Source organism: Coturnix japonica, chromosome 8 (assembly GCF_054131305.1).
Source record: "Coturnix japonica strain WE chromosome 8, WE-NBRP24, whole genome shotgun sequence".
NCBI classification, from domain to species: domain Eukaryota; kingdom Metazoa; phylum Chordata; class Aves; order Galliformes; family Phasianidae; genus Coturnix; species Coturnix japonica.
In genome coordinates, this window is record NC_140670.1 from 28,799,228 (window position 1) to 28,824,720 (window position 25,493).

Below are 25,493 nucleotides of genomic sequence, written 5' to 3' on the forward strand. Positions count from 1 at the left end.
TGTAAAGACAATAATTAATTAAGTACAACGTCCCCTTTTACCTCTGGAGCTATTTTTACTGACCAAATTAAATAAGTTCATTAAATAATATTTAATAATTTCATATTAAATAATGAAATAAGGTCTAGAGATTGACTCAGTTTCCATAGTTCTCAGGCACTGGATCCTAACTGGCCTTCTTGCTAATTTATTTACAGCTGGCTGATGGGCCTAATGTTATACAATCCATTGTGGTATTTTCAAACAAGATGTAGCAATTCTTACCTCAAACCGCTCACACACAACATCTTGAGGATGCTCCAAGCCAGCACTCCTCTATTTCAGCAAACCTACAATGAGAAAAAGGCTTAAATTGATTGGAATGAAATGAAAAAGCATCAAATCATAACAGAGCCAAATGAGAAATCAAGGCAGCATTTTTAATGTGTGGTCACTCAATTATCTCTTATCTCTGCTTGTTCCAGTGCACAGCTGATGGTACAAGAACATTCCCTGCAAACCATTTTTACTAACTATAGACTCGAGCAAGGATTTGTCTTGGACTTGCCTCTTCTTCACTCCTGGTTTCTCTTTTTCTTCACCCAAAATCCTAATGCTGCTTGAATGAAACGCAAATGAAATGTATTTAGGTTTTATCTGACTTAGCTTAGAGGTCGAGAGCTTGTATCTACAAGGATACAAGGCTAACAGTTGGAGGTGTGTGAATTTTGCAGCTGATGGGCATTCATGTATAGGTGAACACAGAAGCACATCACAGCGGGAGATGAGAGTCAAGTCAGGGTGGGAGCTGCATAATGCAGCTGATTAACAGTGGTGCATAAGTACATGGAAAGGGGACAGTTAAATGATTTGAAGAAAAAGAAAACAAAGAAAACACAAAGAGGGCTCAGTTTGCTGCATTGGAATGCACTTCTTTTATTTAGCTGCATTGAAATGCACTTTTAATTTTAGACCAGCTACCTTTTTTCCTGGAGGAAGAAGCCTTACCTATAGGCCAAAACCAGAAGAACCAACCTTGCTTGTCTTGTAATGCATTGGCCCAATGTGCTGCTCTGCAACACCTGGTTGCAGTGACAGCCAGAACTAGGAGCGGCGAGTTAGAGAAAGCCAACTGCATTTCAGTCTTATGCTTTATATAAATGCTGCCCTCTATCCCTAGTCCATGATCTCATGGGCTGAGCAGGAGGCTGTGAGAAGGCAGAAAATGCCTTAATCAAACATTCCCACATCAGTCCTCAGAGCTGAAAGTGTTTCTTATGTGTACATATAACTTAATCAGGAAGCATCCAGAGCTTTTACACACCTAAAGGTCATTCCACCAAAAATAAACATAAAGATGCTGCCAGCTTAATGGAAGTCTAGTTCAAATGCCAACCAGAATTTGTCATCTATTTGTCAACTCTTAGTTTGCAACAAGAAAACACACACATATCCTAAAATAAAATAAAACCTTCTGTCATGCCACGCTGTTCCTGTTTGATCATAGTCTAACCCCCAAAAAAACATTGGATGTGATCCCACAGGGCTAACAGGAGCAAAATGTGATCTGACAAAATCAGTGAGCTAAACACATAAATAGACTAATGTAGTTCTGCCTTCCTGAAGCTAACAAAAAGGAACTTTGAAGACTGTAGCTTTGTCTTAATTGGAGCTGCTTCCAATCCCCATGATCCATCACCAGGGTCCTGGTGTTACACTGAGCAAAAACTGAGAGCATACAATCTCCAGGCCACCTCCCCACAAGTCATCTGCCTGATGTGCATGAATGAGAGACGGACGAGATCCCAACATCCCTTTCAGTCCTGTGCAGTTATGGGAATCTTAAGAAGATGAGTCAGTTCCAGTGCATGTTTTAGCACTGGATGCTCTGAACGTGAGGTCACAGAACTCAGATTCCAACAGATTCTTGTAGACATACTTACAACTGTGACATTATATTTGCAAAGCAAACCATAAAACACACAGCTGCTGTAACTTCAGCCTGCTGAAGATTTCCTGGGCTACATAATGATTTTCTTGAATCTGCTTAGCAAAATCACCCTAAGCTTTTCTTGCAGTTCAAGAGAGTATTGCACCAATCACACAACACAAAGATGTATAAGATAGGCCTTTATTTGCCCATTCAGAACCAAAAGACAAGTTATTTCAAACCGCTGACATAAGAACTGACTGATTTTTAAAATGTATTTTTCCACCATGCATATTTCATAACCATTCAACATTTTGGTTAATCATTGTAACTGATGATGAACAAGATACTGAATTAGGTTCCCGTGTCTGCTCTGTGCTCTCATTGGTCATGCGGTTAAAACAGAACTGAAGGTACAACAGGGGGCTCTCATCAACTTTGCATCAAGAGCTCTTAAACAGGTTTTATTTCTGACTTCAGTCCTGGAACAGGCAAAAGGAGGAGCCGCATGCATAGGCAACTGTGTGTTATCAAAGCATAAGAGGGATTCTGTTTAAAATTCGCCTGGATAGTCTTTAAGGAGCAGGTGCACGTAATCCTGCAACCTGAAATTCTCCAAATCTATTTTCTCTGGGAAATCCAGCTGCTTTCATGTCAGATAAGAAAGAAAATCACACAACATCCACTTGGCTATTCACCATTAGCTTACAGCATCCCACACCGTGTGCTCAGCACTGGGGAGCCTGGGCCCAGCAGGGCTCAGTCAGGCCAGAACAGATTTTTGAGCTGTTTGTTGCTGTGCTGGGATCTGAAATGCTCAGTGCTGTGCTGTATCAGGTCTCACTGCCTGCTGGGCATGACTGCCAACCCTGGGCGCTCAGTTCCCTCTCTTGTAAGTTCCTCGTGGATGTTTGGAGCTGGCATCACTCCCAGTAAAGACGTGGAGCTAGAAAGTGTAGGACTATGTAGGACTTCAGCTGCACAACTTTCTGCTCCCACTGATTAAAGTACTGGAGGGCAAAGGCTTCATATGTAATTTGCAAAAGGAAAAATTTGTATCCAATTCAGGACAGAGTTAAGTAAACAAATTTGGAGCAAGCCTTTTGCACATATATTCATCAATGTGTTTTGATGTCCTGAAAATAAACTCATCAAATATACACACAGGGTGTGCTTACCTTACCATAAAACCTAACCCTCATAAACATCATTAACGTTACAATATACCTGTGCTTCTCACGTGCTTCTTAATATGAGAAGATTGTGTGATCATTTCTAATCTCTCCCAAACTGCTGTTCACATCTTCACTGGGCAAAACTGTCTGAAGGCTTAGTGAGGATCTTTCCATGCCAGCATAACCCTCCAAAAATCAGATCCATTGGATTTCTGTTTTTTGCTGTCTGTAATTTGTTTAGTAGATGTGACATTTAAACTGCTAAAATATAGAGAACAGATGATCAGCCTAAAATAAAATGAAATACGATAATACAGCAGGAGATGAGAAAATGTGTAGAGACAAAAATCTAGTTAAACATAAACAGTGGGAAAAGTAAACAGTCTTGTAGTTAAAGCAAGTTAAAGGTTCAAAATGATCTTTTTAGCTACTGGAGTCCAGGATTTAGGGGGAGATTAGACTGCTACCACCATTAGATGAACAGAAGTTCTGTGAGCTCAGAGAAGTGTAACCTCATCTTGTGTTTCAGAAAACTGATTAGTTTAGGAAGGAATTATTGCCCCAGTGCTGCGTGAACAACAGATTTTATGCATTATACGGAGTTCAGTCTTGTTCAGAAGCATTGGAGACGCGGCTCTGACTCAGCCCATTGAGCAGAAGCCCCAGGTTTCCTCTCTGCCTTGTCAGGCATTATTGATCCAACAGCAGGATGGCTGAAGGAGATAATATCTAATCAAGTTACAGATAGCAATCCTCTGTTCTTTTAAAAGGAAATTAGTTCATCAGCCAGCAGGCTGAGGTCTGCAGTGTAGCGGAGATGTTTCACTCTGTATCCCTGGAGCGGCGGCAGGATGCTACAGGAGGCCAAGCTGAGAGGTATGAGCAGCATCACTTCAGCTGTCCTATCCAAATTCACATGTGAACGTGAGTCAGAGCTGCTGCTACAGATGGGATATTTCCCTGAAGCATTGTGCAAATACGTGCGTTGAACAGATAGAGGATGAAACTATTAACACTCTCCAAAACTCACCATCCCACATCTGCCCATCCTGCCAGTGCAACCAACAGCCTTGCAACGGAAATCCTGAATGACAGATTCACTCCTTCCAGTTCTCCCTTTGCAACTGCTCTTATCATCAAGCTGGCCTTGAGCAGCCAGCTACACTCTTGAAGTGGGGGGAATGCATTCCTGGCACAGTCCCAGGGAGCTCTTTGTATGGCTAAAAAATGCCAGCACTTCTAACGCTGCCCTTGCTCTCGCTATTGGAGCCGCCTCACACTCCCTGTAGATGCTGCTCCAACACCCCATCCTGGCAGTGCTTTTCTTCTTTCTTTTTTTATTTCTTGACCGAGATTTGCTAGCAAAGCTTGCACAGTAAACCAGATTTCGAGGCATTCAGGGTATTGCAGCCTCGAGTACTTGCTCGAGTTCATCCACTAGGTGGAGGCCTGTAGATACTAATGAATGATGACCACTGCAGCAATTAAAAACAAAAAAGCTGAGATAGACTGTAATTCATTCTCCTGATTCCTAATGAAGTATGGCAGGGATCTGTTGCTCAGTGGACAGAGTGAGGTAGATCTTCCATCAGAGATCTCTCTGCTTAAGAGCTCTGCCTAACTGGCTCAGGAACAAGAGGGAATGCTCAACCAAAACAGCCCACTTTGTACATCATCATTTAGCTGACCCATTCAAAATATACTAAGGAAGTGCTTAGTTCTAAAAATCCCAGATCTTTTCTGTTGCCTTTGTTCTATCTTGAATTTTCCTTTTCTCTTCATACAGATCACAGACATCAAAGTGGTTTTGGTGTGATCACAGCCAGAATTGCTCCCTGACATAAGGCAGGATTAGCTGAGCTATACACACCATACAATTCCTGCACCAATGTAGCTGTCAGCATGAGATCAGACTGTTTGTGCACTGATATGTGATGCTTTCTTAAAGGCTTTGCATTTTTGGTTTTCTTTTGTGCACCTGGAACAGGACATTCAGACAGGGAGTTTCCAGGCTGTTCAGTCCCAGTATTCTGCTCTGGGGTGTAATATCATACTATGGAAGTCATGGGGGTAGACCAGTCATAGTCTGTCTCAGATTGGAACACTGAGGGACTCCATGTGCCTGCTTGCTGCACTTATTGACAGAGATTTCTTATGACTCAATCTGAAATGACTCCAGCAAAGAACTTGGACTGACTCCTGCTTAGAAATACAGCTACAGACATGTGCCATACACACTGCTATCCACAGGTTCATTAGTAACAGCTTTCTGGAATACCTCATCCAGAACAAACATTTCAGCTCATAAATCTTTTCTGTTCAGGTCTGTTCAGATCTGCTAAATTGTGAAGGTTGCTCAGAAAATAAATTGGAAAGCCAGTTTGCAGCTTACCACAAGACATGTTGTTTCCTGATATATCAGAGATATCCACTTGTTTATACAGTGAGTACAATGACATCCCTACAGCGGTGCTGCTTCAAATAACCCCAACTAACCCTGCAGCAAGGCAAGGAGGCAGCTCAGCAGGCTGGGGACATGAGCACACTGCTCCATCACCTGTTGGACTCCATGATCCTGCTGGGTCCCTTCCAACTCAGGATATTCTATGATTCTGTAATGTTGGACAGAGCTGTTACCAGCGTCCTCATGAGAAGAGCAGGCAAAGCAGATAACCTCCACCAGCATTTGCTGATCCACCCAATGATCTTCTGTTTGGTCTAGAATCGGCCAGTTTGGAAGACAAAGAAGTGAGCAAAGACCCTGTAGAGCTTATTGAGATTTGTGCTGAGCTGTATTCCTTATATGAACATTTCCACAAACCACTCTGGTCTGAAACATGGCTAAGAAAAATATAAGTTATGAGCTGTACTGCCTCAGGGTTGCAGCCATGGCACGGCACTCTGTAGCAACAACACCTGAATCCAAGGACTGCTGTGCCGAATAACCCACCTACCCAGCAATCCGTACAGCTACAAGAGGCTAAAGTCTACCTAGCACGGACAAGAATTTAATTAAGAGGAAAAGCACAATATCCAGCCAAATAAAATCAATCACTCGGATGCCTTCCCTTTTCAGTCCATGCTCATCTCTGCATGATACTGCAGCCACAGGATTTGCTCCGGCAGAAGAAGCTCGGGCAGATTCTGACCTATCAGCCCATGATCATTTAGGTGAGATTTCCTGACCTGTTTCTCAGCAAGGCACAAACTCACAGCCACATTTAGCTTATGTCTCTTAGCTACTACCCTGAATTTTCCTTCTATTTCCAGCTTTTTTATTAACTCTGCTAAGTATGTGGCTATCAGCTACAGCAAAACAAAGCTTTTCAAACAAAGAGATCCTTGAGACAAATATTGCAAAGGCAAAGATGGGAGGGCTGTGGGAAGGGCAGCTGTACCTGGGGTTTATCAGGCCCAGCACTGCTGGCCGGGCAAGGAAAGGGGTTCTCCTGCTCTGCATTGCAATGCTGTGTCCTCACATCGAGTACTTCCAAATTGGGATATTCTATGGCTCTAAGGAAGGAACAAGGCTGAGCAATTGTCACGATAAACAGACGGATAAACAGTCAGAGGATGGATGAGTGTCAGTGTCAATCAGCGTCAGCCCAATCTGTGACCCTGCCCTGAGCTGACAAGGTTCTGACCATCCCCAGGGTGTGCACAGGCAGCTCCTCTGAAATGAGGCACGTGGGTAATGAACGAATGCACACCTCAACCTCTTCGGAGCAAGCAGCTTTGCAGCAGATAATGTCTGCTCTTCAGGGGCTCGGCTTTGACTCTGCAGGGTAAATAACTGTCAGTAGGCGCCTGGGGCCAAGTGGATCTGTCAGATGGCTGCAGGTGGTCGCTGCCAAGTGGTGTAACCCACTGCCAGCACTCGGAGATGGGGGACAGGCTGGTGCTCACACAGACACTCTACATTCAGATGTTCGCCAGCATCAGTGAATCCAAAGGCTGAGACACGATCAAAGAGTCGATTCTGAAGTACAGTGCCTGTCCACACTGCAACTCTGAAACAGACATTATTTGTGCTGTTTGCCAGGGCTGGACACACATAACCTTAACCCATCAGAAAGGACGACGTTCCTGGCTTCTCGTTCCGTTGGACCAGAATCGCAGAATCACCGGCTCGGAGCAGGAGCTGTCAGAGCGCTGTCAGAGCGGTAACAACGGGGACATTCAGGCACTCGGCGCTGCTCCCCCAGCCCGCACCCAGCTCGTCTGTCCCAGCCGGGTCTCCCCGCCCGTAACCCCGCACCGCACTGGAGGCCACCAGAAGTTTCCAGCCGGGCCGGGCTCGGCCGCCTCCCTCCTCCCCGTCCCTCCCCTTTCCCCTCCTCCGCCGGCCGGCGCCGATTTCCAGACACTTCCAGCCCCGCGCCTCCGCCCCCCCGCTCCCCGCGGCGGATAAAGCGGCCGGGCCCGGCCTCCCCGCCCCGCACTCGGCGCATGGCCCGGATCCGGCATGAGCGCTGCCACGCACTCCCCGCTGCTCCAAACGGAGAGCGGCTCCGAGCCGCTGCCGCCCGGCTGGGAGATCAAGGTGGACCCGCAGACGGGCTGGCCTTTCTTCGTGGACCACAACAGCCGAACCACCACCTGGAGCGACCCGCGTCTGCGGGGCGACGCGGCCAAAGTACGGCGGGGCGGGGGGTGCGGGGCTGCGCTATGGGGCAGGGGGTGGGTGGGTGGGTTGGAGGGAGGTGGGGGCCCGGCGCTGGGCTGGGGGCTGCCGGGGCCAGGCTGCGGCTCAGCGCGTGGCAATGCAGTGAGGCCAGGAGCTGCCTTTTGTCTCTGACGCACTGCAGTCCCTTTTTTGTGCATTAAATCATCCGATACCTCGGCTCCGGGGTGTTTATTTAAAGTTGGTGAAGTGAACCCGGCCGGCCCGGGGAAGGTTGGGATGGGTTTTTTTCGGCTGCAAATGAGCCGAAGCGACGTACAGAGCTTCAAAGTGACGCGGCTCAGACTTGTCAAGAGTTTTAGGGTTTTTTGTTGTCTTGGTCTCGTTCCATACTCCGTCACTTCGTTGTGTTGTGTCTGTAAGTGCGCTCAGAGAAAAGCTGCATCTCAGTCCTAATATGTCCATGGCTGCGGGCAGCGGCTGGGAGCCGGTGGGACCCGCAAAGTGGCTTTTCGGAGCCCAGCTCTGAGCCTTCAGAAGTTGCGCCGTGTGACCCGCCTTAGCATTAACGCGGTGACTGAAAAGAAAGTGCTGGAAACTTGAGCTGCACCGCGAGTTGCCAGAGTGCTGGAAAAACAAATCCTGGGGGGTTTTCTTGCATTTCTCTGCAAGCAACGCTGCTTTCTTTCAGCCCGGGTACGGCCAACCTCGCGGCCTCGCCTTTAGTTCTGCAACCCCATAAAATGGGCAATGATGAAGCATAATATCGCGGCGCCTGTGGAGGATTTCTGTCCGTCCTTGCGACCTAAAATGTCGCCCGTTGCCGCCGTTAGGACGAGGCCCAGGATCGCTCCGTGCTGGACCCTGGCCGCCGCTGCTCGGAGCGGTGCTGGAAGGGATCGCTTGGACTGTGCGGAGCCACGGCTGGCCCCGAGCCCAGCGCCGGCTCTCAGCTGCCAGGCCCGGCTCCGTCCTGCTGCAAGTCAGCTGGAACAGCCCAGCTGCTCCCTGGACGTGGTGCGCGTGGAGCTGGCAGCCTCCAAGTGCTTTGATCACGGTGACGCGGCCCAGCGAGCGCTGACTGTGGCCATTGCTTCGCCCCGTCCTGTCGGGGAGAGCCGGCAGTGCAGGGAGGAATCGGGGCTGCCATCTTAGGCAGAGCCCCTTCCCTGGGAAAAGCAGCCTCTGGTGTGGCACGTGGCTCACATGGAGCCAGTGGAAGATACTCAGTAACTCCAAAATGTATCTTCGATGTAACTGATACAGTTTTTATTCCCCTCCTCGCCCAAGGAGTCTTAAAGTGCAAAAGAGCATTTTGAGAAACATTAAGTTCTTACATTGAATTGCCCATTTTATGAGCGCAGATCAGCTCAGTGTGAAAGCAGACGAAGCTCACACAGAAGCAAAGGGGCTGTGCTTCTTCTCCCCACTGCTCCAGCCAAGTGATGTTGTGCAGTTGCATTCACAGATACAAAGTGCTGTTTGGAATGGAAGAAATGCATTGTGCCAGTTACAACATAGCCTTTCACCCCCTTTTTCCACTCAATTATTGAGTATATAGTTCTGGCAGTAATGGTAGATCTTGTTTGATGTAGTTTGGTGATGTGAATGTTGAGAGTACAATAGGGAAAAGTGCTTTAACTCATTTTTGGCTACTGGCTTCCTAGTGGTAATGAGACACCTACTAACATGGGCTGTTATGGCAATAAAATATGCTTTTTAGAGCCATAAAGCATAGTCAAGTCGAAAAGCATGCATTTATTCAAGGCTTTTGTTATGGAAATAGCACTTGAAAGTAACTCGTTTAAGGGAGAAATCACATTTAAGCTGCATTTGATAATTGTATAAAAAACAGGTTTTGAAGTGCTCTAATGGATCAGTGCTGGTTTTGAGTGGGTGACCGAAACAAAACAAGTTTTCATCCCTATCTGATGTTAAATCTGTGGTAATAAAAAGTGCCTCCTCTCCTGCCAACTTGGGAGTGTTACTACAGGCAGAAAGAGCTGTGCCTCTTTTCAGCTCTTTTTGTGGAATTCACTTGTTTTCCAAACAGAAACACCTGTCACTGCTCACTACAAGCAGGAACAGCTTTGGGACTGGTCACAGAGAAATGCTTCCAGGGATAGTATTGGAAGGTTGATTTCTCAGTTCCCTCCTTCTTAGTCTGCCTTCAGTGAGAGTGGTCAGAGAACTGCAGAAGCCAACCTTGTGTCGGACCATGTCTCATTAAGGATGAAAACACAAGCAAAATTGTACTGACTGTACTGATGAAATCAGTGATTTTGTTGATCCCTTTTATGTTAGTCTCTATAAATCCTTATTCTCTCTATAAATCCTTGCTCTCTCTTCAAATATTCCCTCTTCACAGAGATATAGGTAGAACATGAGCTGTTGCTCAGAGAGCAGAGCGCAGGTCCAAAGCTGACTGACTTCTTTTAGCTGATCAAACAGGCTGTGGCATGGCAAGGTGCTGCATTTCCCCAACAGCTGATCTTGGTCTTCCTGCTCTAGATTTGCCAGCAGTGTAACTATGCTGACTGCATCAACTGTACCTGTATAATCAGGCAGAAAGAGAAACGGCTCCCGTAAAGTGTGAATCCATGAGAGTTTGTTAAAATGTATTCGCTGATTCAGGTAGCTTTTTCTTATTCAGATTGGCCTGTTTTAATTTGCACAAAATAGCATGTCCTTCCTTTGCACATGGAACTCCAGTTATTTGTATGGAGTCACTGTGAAATCAGGCTGGGATAGGGGGACAGTGCTGAGAAGGAACAGAAAACCTCTCATTAGATCCAGTAAGAAACAAGCTGCAACTTTGCAGATGGCTGAGAAATATTTACTAACAGAAGCATCAAAGCCTCCTGGTAAACTAATGATTTTAAGTGTTTGTTTAGTTAATAGCGAGTCACTTGGGGGAAAAAAAGTCCAATCAACATCAATATGCATGATTTTACCAAGAAAGTTTTACTGTTCTTCATATTTCTTTGTTAGGATCACTGATTTTGTATGCTTATCTGTTTCCTTGTGTTAACTCGAGCTGTTGTTAGCCCAGCATACTTTTTGCAAGGTTGTCATATGTTAAATTGTTGACTTGGTATTCCCCAAAGTGTTGATAAAAATAGATAATGTTTAGAGAAAAAAAAGCAGTAGCGAAGCTTGTGTAAGTATTTACTGATGCCCCTTCCCATATGTTGTTTCTACGTGCAGTAAACCCAATGGGAAATGCTGCCACTAAAAATAGACCAAAGGAATTGACTGTGCTGAGCTTCACTGAGCTCACGTTGTGGAGATCGATAGCGCACTAATGCCTCCGGTCCGAGACTGGCCAGCACAGCTTTCAAGGCTGAGAGCAGTTATAAAAATGGTGCATTTATTGGTTGCAATAATGCACAGGCCTAAACCAAAGGGGAGGGAAAGCAATCTGAATCTGATACTGATGGATTCTGCCTTATTAGAGGAATGGCTAATTGTATCTATCCGCACCCTGTGGGTAATTCATGACTCTTCTCTGGTTGCTTCCCCAGATAAGACATAAGTCACTCAGTTCCCATCTCTTTAGGATTAAACTTATTTTTGAGTGCTGACTGGAAGGTTTGGTAGACCGAATTAGGACTTGCACTGAAAGCACCTCTCTGAACATCAGTGTCTTGCAGTGGTTCATGTCAGTGGAAGAATACAACAACATGTTACACTTGGGATCTTTTACCTGCAGTGCTTTTTACATTACTTAGGCTGATAAATATTCTGTCATAGTCAGGCTTGCAGTTTGCCTGTTTCTTAATAAATTAGTCATTAGATTTGAGATATTGTGCTTACTATATACTGTATATGTAGAAGCTGCAAGGCAGTCAGTAGGGGATTTCTGGACTAAGCCAGTACACAACCTTCCAAGTTCCATGGAGCTGCTTTATATAGTCATTTAGAGCCCGACTCAGTAGAACATGGTAAACAGGGAAATAACATACAGAGACACCAATTCATTTGAGAATGAGGGATGGATCAAAGATAATTTAGCTCCAAGTAATGTGCCTGGGCAGTCATGGGCCAGAAGAAGTTAAGAAGGATGTTAATTTCCTGGTTCTGCTCAAATTCAAGTACATCATACCTTTCTTCTAAAGAGGAAGAGTACTTGTGCCAGTGTTCTTAGCTGGGAATCATATTTTTAACACTTAACCTATACGCAGCCGTGGCTTTTCTGTACCCATGTACCAAAAATAGAATTGTTCACACTGGAACCATGATGAAGCAGATAACAATCTGATACGCTCTGTGGTATACAGACAACATCTCTCTCTCTAGGTAAGCTTCGTCTTTTTCCTCTGGCAGCTGTGCCTTCTCAGTTATGCCAGGCTAAATATAAAATAGAAGAAATGGCTTGCTCACATAAATTACATTGTTTAATTGCAGGTATGATACATTCTGTTTCTTCAAGTATCTTCAAATACCTTGCAGAAACTGTTTTTAATATTTGTTTGGTTTGGTTGGTTTGTTGTTTTTGTTGGGTTTTTTTAATAGGCAGGAAAATGAGCCATAGGATGGTGAAGCAACTTGTGTGATGTCACTCACCCACTAGGTCAGGTAGCACAAAAACATGTTTTCATGGCTGATGGCAAGTCTTATAATTGATAGATGGGTGCAGGGTAGCCAGTGCTTCTTAGGTAAGCAGGCAGCAAACATAGGTGAATGGTCCTTGATGAGGAAATTTCTAGTGCTTTAATGGGCTTTCTTTGAAACCAGCGTATAGAAGCCAGCAGGATGGGTGGTACCAGCTCCCTTTCTCAGAACTCTTTGCTCCATGCATCAGCCTTTGCTTTCTTGGGATGTGCTCAGTTGGGGCCACCCAAGGCTTCCTGTGAGTGGGCAGTTTCCACTCTTGGGCGTAAAGGGCGAGTGTCATCACGTCATGCCAAAATGACATCTTAGCCCAAGAAGGAATTGGCTTTAGTGATCAGAAAAGAGCAGTTTCAATTCCCGTAATAAGGTAGATAGTCTTGGATGGTAGATGGCCAACATGTTTGCCCCAGTAAGGCTCTCAGTTCTGAAAAGCTTATGTTTAGAAGTCCTCTTCAATTTTTAATAGTGATTATTTGTTTCTAATGACATCATTGTACTCCGCCAGTCAAAGCATGCATTAATGTAATACCTGTAATTATCATACAATCATCTTGTATTATACGAGAGAGAACAAAAGGCCTATTTGCCTACACATGTGTATGTTATGAAATAAAAGGCAGCATTCAGCAAATACAACATCAAAAGCAGCTCACTGTATAAATAGGTTACATGTTGCGACTGACACGAAGGTCTACTGGGACAGCTCATGAGGCTCAGCTTATTCATGGTTTCCTTCAGTCATCAGCTAATGATATCTTGCTCAAATACTCATGTGCTCAGTGTATCTATATTCAGGCTGGATATTAGGTAGAAATTCTTTTCTGAAAGAGTGGTCAGGCACTGGAATGGGCTGCTTAGGGAGGTGGTGGAGTCACCACCTCTGAAAGTGTTCAGGAAATGTGTAGATGCTCTACTGATGAGCGTGGTTTAGTGGGCAGTGTTGGTGATAGGTGGGCAGTTGGACTAAGTGATCTTAGGGGTCTTTTCCAACCTCAGTGATTCTATGATTTGAGCACAGTTTTTGCTCAGCAGTATATGGATATAAAAACCTTCAGTGCCTGAAATGGCATTGGGAAGCTACAGGTCAGTTACGTGAGCCAATGACTCTACAATGCTGTGTGTCTAATGCCCTAAGAAGTATTAGTTAAAAGCACTTCCTGATAATGTTGTATCAAGTATGAAGCACTCTTTAGTACTGAGATCAGATTACAACAAATAAATGAGCTTGCAAGGGTAGTGTAATTTTGGTTTTATCTCATTAGTACAAAAGAAAAGGGAGGGAAATGGTGTGGCTAAAAGTGAAACACAAGTGGATAGGGAATCCAGTTGTAATAGTGAATGATTTGCCTCTCCACAAAACCCTTATAATTGTAAATAAACCTGGCACACCACTCTTAGATTTGAATATAAGAAACAGTGTGTATTCAGTGGCCATTTCTGATTTTACTGTAGCCATTAGACTTTCTGCTTGCATACAGAAAGAGACACATTCCATCTCTTGGTGATGTTTGCAGCACTTCAGTTTCTTTGCTAGGTAATATTTACAGAACAAGTAAGACTTAAATGTTTGTACTTTTGCTCTGTAACAGCTGTGAAGGTGCTGTGTGTACAACGTGCTTTGGAGAACTGGATTTACTCTGTTATGAGTAGTGTCTGTGTAGTTTAAGAAGTGCTAGTGTGTAATTGATGGGAGCTTGTTTCTGAACCTTTTCTGTAGCACGTTGTAGTGTTTGAGGAATGAAAAGCATATTTAACAGGCAGCTTCAAAAGGGAGGCTTCATATTTGTTCCAGGTTTTCTGGTAGTCTCATTTGCATGTAGAATTGTAACTAGTTTTGTTGTGCTGGTACAGCCATCCAGATGCCTTCCATGGCATTTGCTAGCTTAAGCATTGAATGAACTTGCAGGTTTTTTTGTTTCAGGAATGACACTTGTACAGTCATTGACATACAGACACAGGTAGGTCATTGTCCATTCTGGACAGATGGTACAGGAAATTTTCTTGCAAGTTGTCTCAATCCCTTTGTATTTTTCCCCAGTGGCACACAGTGCTGGAGCTTACAGTCTGTGCCCAAGTTAGAGGATTTTAGTGTTGCTGGCCATGCCCTTCCTATGGGAAGCCAAGAGTAAGATGTGGGGTATGAAGTGTTTTTTCCAGTTGCACAACTCGTGCTGGCTGCACCTTTATTTATCGTGGTGATGACCTCACAGCAGAAGCACGTGTCCCCTTCCCAGGAGGTGTAATCACTGTGGTCTTCCAGTAGCCCCACACTTGTGTGTGCAGAGAGCAATGCGAGCACCTGCTCTCCCCTGAGCAGCCCTGTTGGTTTTGGCATTGATGCCTGAAATAGTGGATTGCATCTGAGTTCCTGGTGTTGTTGCAAGCGACCTGCCAGGACTGTTTGCACCTCTGGATTTCCTGGGGGGAACTGTGATATTTTTATACTTCCTTATTTTGGGGGATTCTGCCCTTAAATACGGTGTATGACCACAGCCTGAACTTCTGTAAGGTTGACCGCCAGTTCTGGGGACTTAATTCTTCTGCTTAGAATTATTCTCAGTTTCAGCATAAAAATGCTTCTCATCCCCTTGAGTGAGGAGAGGAGGAATTACTCCAGCTTTTCATGCAGTAATAGGAGTTATATTCCTATATGTATTTTTTTTAACTTCACCTACAACTAAGGCTTTTAATGCAAATAAAAATGTGACCAATAAATTCAGCATTAACTCTGGACTTGTATAGATAACACACTTGTTAGCCTACTAAGCAAAAGCCATATTTGTTAGAGGGCAAATAGAGATCAAAAATGGGCATTTTTTACCCCCCTGACCTGGCTGTGCTGTGGAATTTCTGAATTAAAGCATTGAGAACTCACGCATCCATTCTCTTGGTGTTACCTGGAGAGATTTGCAGAGCCTGGTTCCACTCCCCTTTGTCACACTATCCCCAGACACACCCCAGTTTCTCCTGCAGTCTTATAGAACCAGTTTGTCAGGGCTAGAAAGGCTCATTTCCCTTGCACGAAATAGAATTTCTTTCTTTTGCTGAAAGCCTCGCTTTGGGGCATATGGAGATCACTGTGCATGAGATGTTCTGCTGGATCTTGGCTTAAAAATGGGCCTGAACCTCTGGCAGCCATCTGACCGAACCAAGAGCCTTTTTAGTCATCAGACATTGTGTTACTGTGGCATTCCTCAGCGTGGGGTGTTTCACAACACTAATTTTGCACGTCCATTGACCTGTGAAACTGTGAGGTGAGAGGGAACAGAAAAGGAGGAATGCTGAGAATGTGGTGATACAAACTGGCCAATGTCAACAGCTGTAGATGGAGTTCAATCTTTATTATGTGTTGAGGGGAGCAGTGTGGGGCTGGAAGAACAATTGTGATGAAAACACCTCTCCCAAAGCTGTGATCTGGCAGCCTCGGAGCTACTGGTGGTGGAAGAAAGGGGAAAAATGGTATTTCTTCCTTAGCTGAAGACTGCTCCTTATGGCTGTACTGTTCAGCAACAACAACAGAGAAACCCCAAACCTCCTGACTACAGGGGAAAAAAACCTGGAACAAAGATCAAGCTCTAAAAGCAACTAAAAGCAATTTTCCACAGGAAGAAGCATAGGCTGTCTGAAGCTGTAAGAATAAATGATGAATTACAAAAGCACGGCTTATGCTGTGTCTCTTAAAGAGAAGCATGTGCTTCCATTTGGGGGGTGGGAGGGGGGAGGAAAGTGCTGAACTTGCAAGAAGTTCACTTTGGACATAAACTGAAATGTTGTAAAAGTAGTTCAGCTTGATCTCTTTTCTTTGGTTTTGGGCTGCTTGTTTGTGCTGAGCTTACAGAAGCAGACCTGTCAGGGTGCTGAGATAGCTCAGAATGAGGGCAGATAAAGAGGAGGTAGCCAGGCTCCTAAGAAGGGCTTTGTGACAGCAGGAGGAGTGGGACACTGAATATTGAAGAGTTGGTGATTATTTATTACTTAGTATGGCTTTACAAGATTGATGGGATTGTCACCAGATGCAGCAGCTCAGAACACTGCATACCCTATTCTTGCTGGGGAATGGTACATGTTGCTGGGTCCACCCAACCCCTCTACCTCTCCTCCCAGCATTGACCCTTCCTGCAGGGTGCCTGACAATGCTCCGTGCGAGTGCAGCTTCTTTTTATAGCTGTGGGAGCTGTGCCTATAGGTGGGCTGCAGCTCTCTGGTTACACCCCAACTCGCTCCCACCACTATGGAGCCTGTGCTGAGCAGCTGGTGTGAGCGGGTGCAGAATGCATTGTCAGCACCAGGCAGCAAGGTGCTTCTTCCGCCTGTCGAATCATCAGTTTCCCTCACTGCAAGGCAGCTTGTGTAGCTCTGTGTTCAGTGGAGGTGTAGCCCTGATACGGCTCTGTGTTTCTACTTGCTGAGTGTCTCTCAAACTTACTTTCTGACATAGCCACGTGTCCCTGCAGATGCAGGGAGTGTGCTGGCAGCACAGTGTGTTCAGGGCTGTGTTGGGGGCATCACTGATGAGGTAGAATGGGAAGATAATCCTCAGTCCTTGATGTCCCGAGGCACCGGAGCAGTCTGTGTTCAGTGCAGCAGCCTCCAGTGAGCAGCTTCCTGGGGGAGTGAATTGAAAATGACTCATCTGGCCATGGTGGCTCCTGGTGCAGAGCTGGGCATGAGATCATCCTTGGGCTGTAACTGGAAAAGCCAGCCGCGTTCCTTCTCTGCGAACTTTCTAGGCCTCTCCTGTGTACCTCCCTCAGAATGTTTCCTTTGCTCGTGGGGGATTTCTAATCAGCAAAAGCAAGAGCTTCTGACTGCAAATTCCTTCCTTTCTATACTTATCTTTATTCTTTAAATGTACCTAAATAATAGTATTCATTCACTGCAGTTTTCTCAGAAACTGGTTCTAAAGAGATACTGTAAAAGAGGGGGAATATTCCGTCTTGCTAGTAAAATAATTAATTGTTACTATACTGATTCATTAAAATAGGCAGAAGCTACATAAACAAAATACTTTTGCCCCTCAAACACCCCTTTAAAAATAGGGTTTCTAGCACTTGTACCATATGTCCCCTTATTAAATTCTCCTCTTACTGAATAATGACATTACCCTCTGAATGACAGAGGTGCTTGTTACATGATCTGACTTAGAGATACATCTGGAACTTGGCCCTAGCTGGGCCTCAAAATAGAATGACCGATGCAGGAAGAACTTAATAGAGGACTTGGGAGGGATCTTGGTACAAAGCACTTTCCCCCTTGCCAGAGCTTTGACATTGTCCAGTGAGCGCAGTTGGCCAGCACAGGAATTAATATTATCTAACCTTCCAGCATTTTCCTCTTCATTATGTTATCCTGTTGGAATCTGCTGAAGTGGATCCTCTCTTGGCTGTGAGTATCTTCTTCAGAATGAAGCAGCAGTAACTCTAGATAGGCAGTAGGAAGCACAATACCAACAAATACTGCTCTATGATGAGATAAATCTTCTAAGTTTCTTTTCTGCTGTTATCTATAACGCTGGGTGGATTTGAAGGGGTGTTAAGGAAACATATGTGGTCCCTGAAGCTCTCGTTTAATTAGCATGGTACCAGGTGAGGCAGCTGGACTCATGGCTGTATGCAGGTAGTGAGCGCTACAGAAAATCCCTGTTGTAATGTGGTATTTTAGTGCCTCAGTTAGCATTTATCAGCACTGAGGGTGAAAGGCTCATACCTAATTGGTGTTCAGCTTCCTTTCTCCTGCCTGCTGACCTTGCACAGACCTGAGGAGCTGAGCTTCTCATGCCTGGCTGACGCTGCTTTTAGACAGACCTTTATGGCTGCTTTCTTACGTGGTATGTTGAGCTGAGCTACCAACAAATGCTCTGTGATGTTTTTAATTTCTAGGATGGCCAGTCGTCAGCAAATGGCCCATCTCAAGATAGTCCCAGGCAGATGCCGGCACGGGAAGGAAACGTGGTGTACCCCAAGCTCCGGGCTGGCTACATCCCCATCCCAGTCATCCACGAGGGCATCGACAGCAGACAGCACCCATACTTTGCTGCTCCACAGCCCGGCGTACAGCGGTACAAAGCAGAAGCCGTGCCCACCACAGCACAGGCACAGCCACCACTGAGGGGGGCCTATGCCAGCCCTGAGTCCCCTCATAGGGGGCCGGCTGAGGCTTCCCAGGCAGATAAACAATGTGGACAGACAACAGCAGCTGCAGCAGCCCCAGCTCCAGCGACACACGGACCTGAGGTAACTCGTCAGTACTGCTGGGGTGTGTGTGCCTTGGTCTCTGAGGCCATGTATGACCTAACTGTCACACGAGTACTTTATCCTTTGGAAAGCCAAACCTGCCACAGGATTACATTTTCCCAATACTTCCACAGTGTTGAAATACGAAAGTGCTCAGTCACTTCAGCAGAAGTGTTTCACATTTTTCCGGCATTGCCAGCTTTTGTTATCAACTGATTTGCACAGAAACAAGCCTGTGAAAATTTTCTCTATAAAAAAGCCTGTGAATGGTGCAGGTGCTCCTGCGGCAGGTGAGGGCTGTTGTAGGGTTTAGAGTGGTTACTCTGCAAGCTGGGAATGCAGGCAGATCTCTTGCATTCCCTATGTGGGAAACAAGTGAGCAAGGGGAGAGACACAAAATACAAGTGTCCCATTAGCTGACAGCTTAGGCTGTTTCAGAAACAGGGCTATTCTGCTTTCCAGTTTAATACTCTGGTTTTATTAATTGTATAGACCTGCATACACAGATTTAGAAGTGAATTCTGAAATATTTTTGTTGTTATTTTGTAGTATGCTAAAATACATGAACTGCTTTAAAAAGTGTCACCCTCCTTGCTTTGCTTTTCAAAAGGCAGGATTTTGGTTTGTCTGTTATCTCCTCAGAATTAACAGGAGCAGTATTCTTGTAATAGGCTGAAGCACTAATCTCACTTCTGTTCCAAGTAAAATAAGCAGGAAATCGAGCCTCTATCAGTGTGAAAACACATGGGGAATTTTTCATGTCAGAAGTGGCAGATATTTCTCTAAAACCTGTTTTTGTGTCTAAACAAGACAATTAAAATCCTGTTTGCAGTTCTCCTCAGTTGTTGCTGCTTTATCCATGCAGTGCAAGGATGGGAGGCTTAGTTCTTCCTTCTTTCAACTTAATGCAGCTGGGAATATACTTTTGTATTACATGCAGAATTGCTTCAGAAAAGTCTTCTCCATCTCATGTGCTCTGAGATAACTGCTGAGGACCGGAGAAGCTGCCATCACAAACTTAGGTGGCATGGGCACTAACTGACCAGGGCACTGACACAGCAGTGCTGGTGATATGTACAATAAGAAAAAGCAGCATTTATTTATAGCTGCTGAGCTGCAGAGGTGAGCATTGACTAGCACAAAAGGCATCTTGTTCCCTATCCTTTCTCACCTTGCCTGCCTACTTGTTGCTTCCAGCTACATTGTCCTGCTCTCCCTCCTGTGCTAACTCCAGTCTTACCTGGCTTGTCACTGAGATATCAATAAACCTGTCAGGAAATAATTTTTCCTCTCCTTCATGGGTTAAAGTATAGAGAATAGTCCATAGTAGGTGAGTTGATGGACTGGCACAGCAGGAGTAGAGAAGGAGTGAGCTGTGAGCAAATAAACTGCCTTTCCCCAGATGGTGCAGAACCATAACCTGAAATACCAGAAGCTGAATCGTGGTGTATCCCCAGCACTTGCTCCTGCTTACAGCAAATCTACACTAGAGCAGCTATCACTCCTGGTGCCAACAGGGCTGATGTGCTGGAAGATCTCGTGAGGGGTCAAGGGGCATTAGCCACACATAGCAGGCTTCGACAGTGCACTAAATTACATGCTTAAAGAAGTAAATAAATCTGTTAGCATGAGTGGGATCAGAAGTCTGAACTTTGTGTGCCTCTGAGTAGTTTGTTTTTTGTCTGCAATACATAATTTGTTTGCTTAACTTTAGTTTGCCTCACATTTAACAGGTTTAGACAGGAGTAGCCATGTAAAAACAGAAAACATTCTGAGTGAGCATCCACTCCCTGCTTACTTGAGGGCTGGGAATGCTGTAGCTCAGGTTATTACTTGTTATAATGATGCTCTCTCACAACTTCTGTGGTTTGTCTAGCAAGGCAAAAAAAAATAGAACACAAACCAACACAAACCCAAACCAAGGACATAGATCTTTTGTATGTGGGAACACAAATTCAGTTTCCATTTCTCTTTGAAAATGAAAAGTGCTATGAGCTGAAACAGCTGATTTAATAATGGATTTTGTTTTCATGGCAGCCTCAGTCTCCTGGAGCTTCTGATTCTCAAACGGTTCCACCTCAGTCATCTGGCAGATCCAATTCAGGAAGCCATCAGCTTCCCCGTGGCTATATTTCAATTCCTGTGATCCATGAAAATATCCAAAGGCAACCACCACAAGGCTACCATCAGGCCCAGAAGACACACTACCCTGCCCAGCAGAGTGAATTCCAAGCCCACCAACCTGTATTTCCCAGAATTCAACCAGATGACAGGGAGCCTAAGACAGCACGAGCACAGTCTCCATTCAGAGCCGCTCAGAGAGGGGCATCAAGTCGTGAGAGTTCACCTGCCAGAATTATCACCCAGCAGGTACAGCCCTCGACTCCCATCACAGTACAGACGGTCGTAGACAGACCTCAGGTATGTAGAGCGGGGAGGGTTATTACCTTCCACTTATCTCTGCTAGCCATGCTGGGCTAGAGCTGAAACAGTGGCTCATACCCACAGGTACATGAAAGCACATAAAGCATTTCTTATACTTGCTGAGATCCTGAGATAAGCTTCCATCAATTCATCTTTCCACCTATCAGAATTCTGAAGTCTTTGGATTGTCGAAATACATTAAGCAAATCATTTCTAGTACATGATGTGATCTTTCCTCTCAGAGTATAATTTAATGCAATTACTCTGAGGTCAGTGATATTGCATTATGGTACTGAGAAGCCAATCAAGTCCATGGGATTTGTGGTATCTGTAAATATACCTCGCTGTTGTCTCAGAACCACTCAGGAGAGCAGCAACTGCACAGAGTAATTTCAGTTATGGTGAAAGAGAACTGGCACAATTTAATCTGAGAATACTTTATAACCAGAGCAAAAAGGAAAAAAAAAACAGGAAAAGAAGACTGAAACTACACACCCTTCCTCTTCCAGCAATATGCTACTAGTAAATAGACTCCATAGCAGCAGGGAGGACTCAGTCTTGATTGAAATTGTAATTAAAAAAAACTTCTGAGAAGTGTGAGTTGTGAATCTACCTCTTCTGGAATAATACTTGATGCTGGTTGCTGCCCTTTTTAGCATATACTTTTTTTCACATTAAACAAAATATTCTTACTCAAGCTACAGTTAGAAGTCCTTTGAGTCAAGAATTCTTCAACATTATTTGAGTTGTCTTCTACTAGGAATTCCCCACTATGGGAGGGGAAGGAGTGATGTATAAAAACAACCCTGGATTCCTTCTCTTCAGAGATTCCATGCTGAGAATGACAGGAAAACCAGGTGTTATGTAGGACAAAAGAGTAAAGACTGACATATAGTTTATAGTGTTAGTTTACCTTTAGAAGGTGAGAATTTGAGCTCCCTAAACAAATCTAATATTTAATGGTTAAAACAGTGTCAGTGCAGGCCAGTATATATAGCATAAATATAAATGTGGGTGTGTTAATGAGAGCCAAACCTACCTCCTTTCCAAAAACCATGTACAAACACAGTGGGTAAGTGAAGGAGGTGGCAAAACAAGGAAAGTACAAGTCTCAAGAATTCAGTTTTTCCAATAGGATTTCATCACTCCTATCAGTTTTAAGAATTTTCTGACTTGATGACTGTTACATCTCTAGCAATCATTCTGATTGTCTCCAGTAACTCTGGCATAATAAGATTGACATAGTAACCTCTGCATGTAAAACTGAGAATATAGAATCACTAAAAATAAGCACTAACAAAAACATTACCTTGAAAGTAGGAAAATGAAATGAGAATAGCCCCAGATGAGATTAAAGCCCAGCAAAGTACTGATAGCTTTTCAAGAAATAGTAGCTCTTTGTTGCTGACACTCTAAGAATGGAATGTTGATGATGCTGAAGACACATGCTGAAATCTTATTTAAGACAGGCTAGAGCTTTGCTGGAAGATCCTACCTTATAAAACTGCTTGTAGGGCTGATCTTAGCAGGCATGAGCAAAGTTTAGTCAGTTGTAGTTTAGTATCTGAGAACTGATTGGTGCTGGTACTCATTACAGTAGTTTAAAAGCAGTACCTATCATCTCTTGAGCACAGAGCTTTGTGGTTTAGAAACCTCAAGTTCAGCACTACACAGGGAAAAGTGTATGTAATGAAAATTCATAGCTAATTAGGATAACAAGAGCAGTGTGAAACAAGACCCCTGTTGGGCTTGAAGGCTTTGTAGCTCTGCTTAAGTCCTTGTGATGTGGATGGTGCTTTAGGGAGCAAAAAGGGAGGCTCACAGCTTGCCTACATCTGCCACAGCTGAAAGTTGGATGGGCAAAACTAGAGGTTTTGCCAGAAAAAGGAGAATGGGGAAACTATCCCATCCCTATTCCATCTGCTTTCATTCCTGTTTTTAGCTTTCTCACTCTTGCTCTTACTGGACCACTCTAAGGCAACAGAGAAGTGTACCTTTGGGGGTACTTTTGCCAAATGCCTGGCAACAAACTCTAATGTACTTCCTATGCTTCAGCGTTAAGTCCTTGATTTTTAAGAGCATCTGCTGGCTTTTATGCTTACTCCAATTTGAGATAGCTTAATGGTCTGGATTTCAGAAGAAAAGATGCTGACACCTCCTGAAAATCAGGGTGTTTTTCTAGATTTCAGTTTGAGTACCTGCAGTTGGGATCCTTTCCTAAAAGCAAATAATAATAATTATCTTGGGCTAAGCTTTTGATTTTTATGATTTTATTACCTGTTTTTAAAAAGAAATAAGGAACATTGTTGACTGTGTTTCAACATAAACTTGTCTTCCTCACCAGGTTTCTCAGCAACAAGTCCCTCCTCCAGAGCCACCAAGACCATCTCCACCACCTGAAATCAAAACTGAAACCAAGACAATCCCACCGCCTGAAACTGAGGTGCCTGCAACATATATTCCAATTTCGGTCACCTACCGAGAACCAGATTCTAAACCACCACCTCAGAAGCCTCCAGCCATGGCAGAGAAAGCAGATAAAAGGGTTCCCTGTTCAGCTAAGGCTGTTCCTCCGCAGGAAAGGCCTGCTCCTGAAGAAACTGTGACATCGAAGACAACAGAAACAGCAGAACCTCAAAAGCATCCTGGTGTTTTGAAAGTGGAGGCAATTCTGGAGAATGTACAAATGCTTGAGCAGGCAGTCGACTCCTTTGAAGGCAAGAAAACTGACAAAAAGTACTTGATGATTGAAGAGTATTTGACCAAAGAATTGCTAGCCCTAGACTCGGTGGACCCCGAGGGTCGTGCGGATGTGCGTCAGGCCAGGAGGGATGGTGTAAGGAAGGTCCAGAACATTTTGGAAAGACTTGAACAGAAAGCAGAAGATGTCCCAGAACCAGTTCAAGTCGATGGACTTCAGCCAACCTTGGCAGAGCCTAAGCCACCACAGGAAATCATGGAGATTGAACCTGTGGTAGTCAAGAGCAAGGGAGATACCAGTAATAAAGATGCTAAAGAGGAAAGCAAAATGGAAAGACATCAGCCTGAGACTAAGGAAGAAGTGTTTACCAATCTGACCACCACCACAAACACATCTAATAACCCAACCGAGCCATAGCTATGTGCTGAAATTAAAATCTCTCAGACTTCGTAACTTAAAGTGTGTTTAAGTGAATTTTAAGTTGCATGCATTTCCAGAGCTCTTTTCAACTGGTTTTTAATCAACATAGCAGCTTGGGACGCAGTAAACACTTGTGGGGAAGGAGGGAGTTAGAAAGAAAGTAATGCATTTATCCTTTATTCTTACACTATGTAAAGACATGTTCTCAAAAACAAACTCTGTACATTAATCTCTTTTAGATCTTCTGAGTGGAAAAAAAATAAAATAAAAAGAAAAGGAACAACTTTGGGGTTAACGTTGATGTGTGTTGTTTGGGATGTATTCTTCTGCAGGTGATTTTTGTACAATCAAAGGCCTGCATTGTTGGAATGCTGGTCCTTCTTTAAGTGTAGCCACTCATGTAACAGCAATGTTTTTATTTTTAATGTTCACAGTTGGGCACTTTAAGCAGTGGTGGGTAGAAAGTGTGTAAGAAACTGTAGGGATATTTATATGTGTGCAGGACTTCAATGCTATATTTTAAGAGGGAAATAAAATAATATAGAAGCCTAATTTAGTCTTGTGATTTTATGAGCTGGAGATGTAAGAGCTGCAATCGGTTTCAAATGCACTCTTCTAAGCAGACAGATTTCTGTTTGTACACCATTATAGCTGAAGTCTGAGAGCTGCTTTCTCACAAGATGTGCCTTTCTCCATTCAGTTTTTTCCTTTAAGATTTCTCTGTTCTCTTGTGTATGTGGATTGAGTGAGCAAAGAATTTGGCTTTTTAAAAATCTCCTGCTCTCCCTTTTTCCTGGGAGTTAAAAGTAATTTGTTGGTATCTTACAGTAACTTACTTCAGAGTAGTTTAACTTGTTCTGTAAAGCTATTAGCCTTTTATTAGCACTACTTCTGAATTTCCAGACAAACACATTTGCTTGGTATTCATTTCCAGCTAAAGACACTATGTATTCATAGCATAATTGAGAGGCAGCCTTCTCATTTCATAAACATTTGAAGCAGAACTCAGTGGTTGGTTTAATTGATTAGCAACATGCATTTAATCGAGGAACATAAAACGTGATTCAGGTTTCATCAATGAAAAACGAAAGCAGAATGATTGCAAGTGAGGAAGGAGCCTGAACCAAACTCCAGAAATTACATTTGGCTTTCATTTGTTAAATGAATCAAATATCGTTTTACATGACAGCTTATGTTAACAGCATATGAAGAAAATTATAGAGATGCTTAAAGCAATTATAGTCTGAATCATGGAGTTCAATTGGAAATTAGTTTTAAACCCATTTGAACACCTGACTTTAAGGGATAGGTTTGGACAGGTCATCTAAAACTGCTGCTTCTTATTTTAACAGAACCATAAGTGTTCTTGAATAACAGATGGACTGCGAGGTGC

General features: G+C 44.1%; 1 protein-coding gene and 1 long non-coding RNA gene across 3 annotated transcripts in view; one reads left to right on the plus strand and one right to left on the minus strand.

The window, feature by feature from the left end:
- Positions 1 to 201: 201 nt before the first annotated feature.
- The window catches only part of LOC107316176 (uncharacterized), a 43,416-nt gene continuing 18,124 nt past the window's right edge, over positions 202 to 25,493 (minus strand). For both annotated transcript variants that reach the window (XR_014948784.1, XR_014948782.1), the window contains one exon: positions 202 to 329. This is a non-coding gene — a long non-coding RNA (uncharacterized LOC107316176). The remainder of the gene's footprint in view (positions 330 to 25,493) is intronic.
- BAG3 (BAG cochaperone 3) lies at positions 7,520 to 24,652 on the plus strand. The gene is made up of 4 exons (XM_015867408.3): positions 7,520 to 7,720; positions 18,202 to 18,555; positions 20,593 to 20,976; positions 23,324 to 24,652. Exons 1-4 carry the CDS (start codon positions 7,550 to 7,552, stop codon positions 24,095 to 24,097), a joined length of 1,683 nt encoding a protein of 560 aa, XP_015722894.2. The 5' UTR covers positions 7,520 to 7,549; the 3' UTR covers positions 24,098 to 24,652.

Bases quoted from the DNA above. Each gene is read 5' to 3' on its own strand.
- BAG3 (XM_015867408.3), top strand. From the start codon at position 7,550: ATGAGCGCTGCCACGCACTCCCCGCTGCTCCAAACGGAGAGCGGCTCC. The intron at 18,556-20,592 runs GTAACTCGTCAG...TTTTCATGGCAG, and splicing joins CAGCGACACACGGACCTGAG to CCTCAGTCTCCTGGAGCTTC. The intron at 20,977-23,323 runs GTATGTAGAGCG...CTTCCTCACCAG, and splicing joins CGGTCGTAGACAGACCTCAG to GTTTCTCAGCAACAAGTCCC.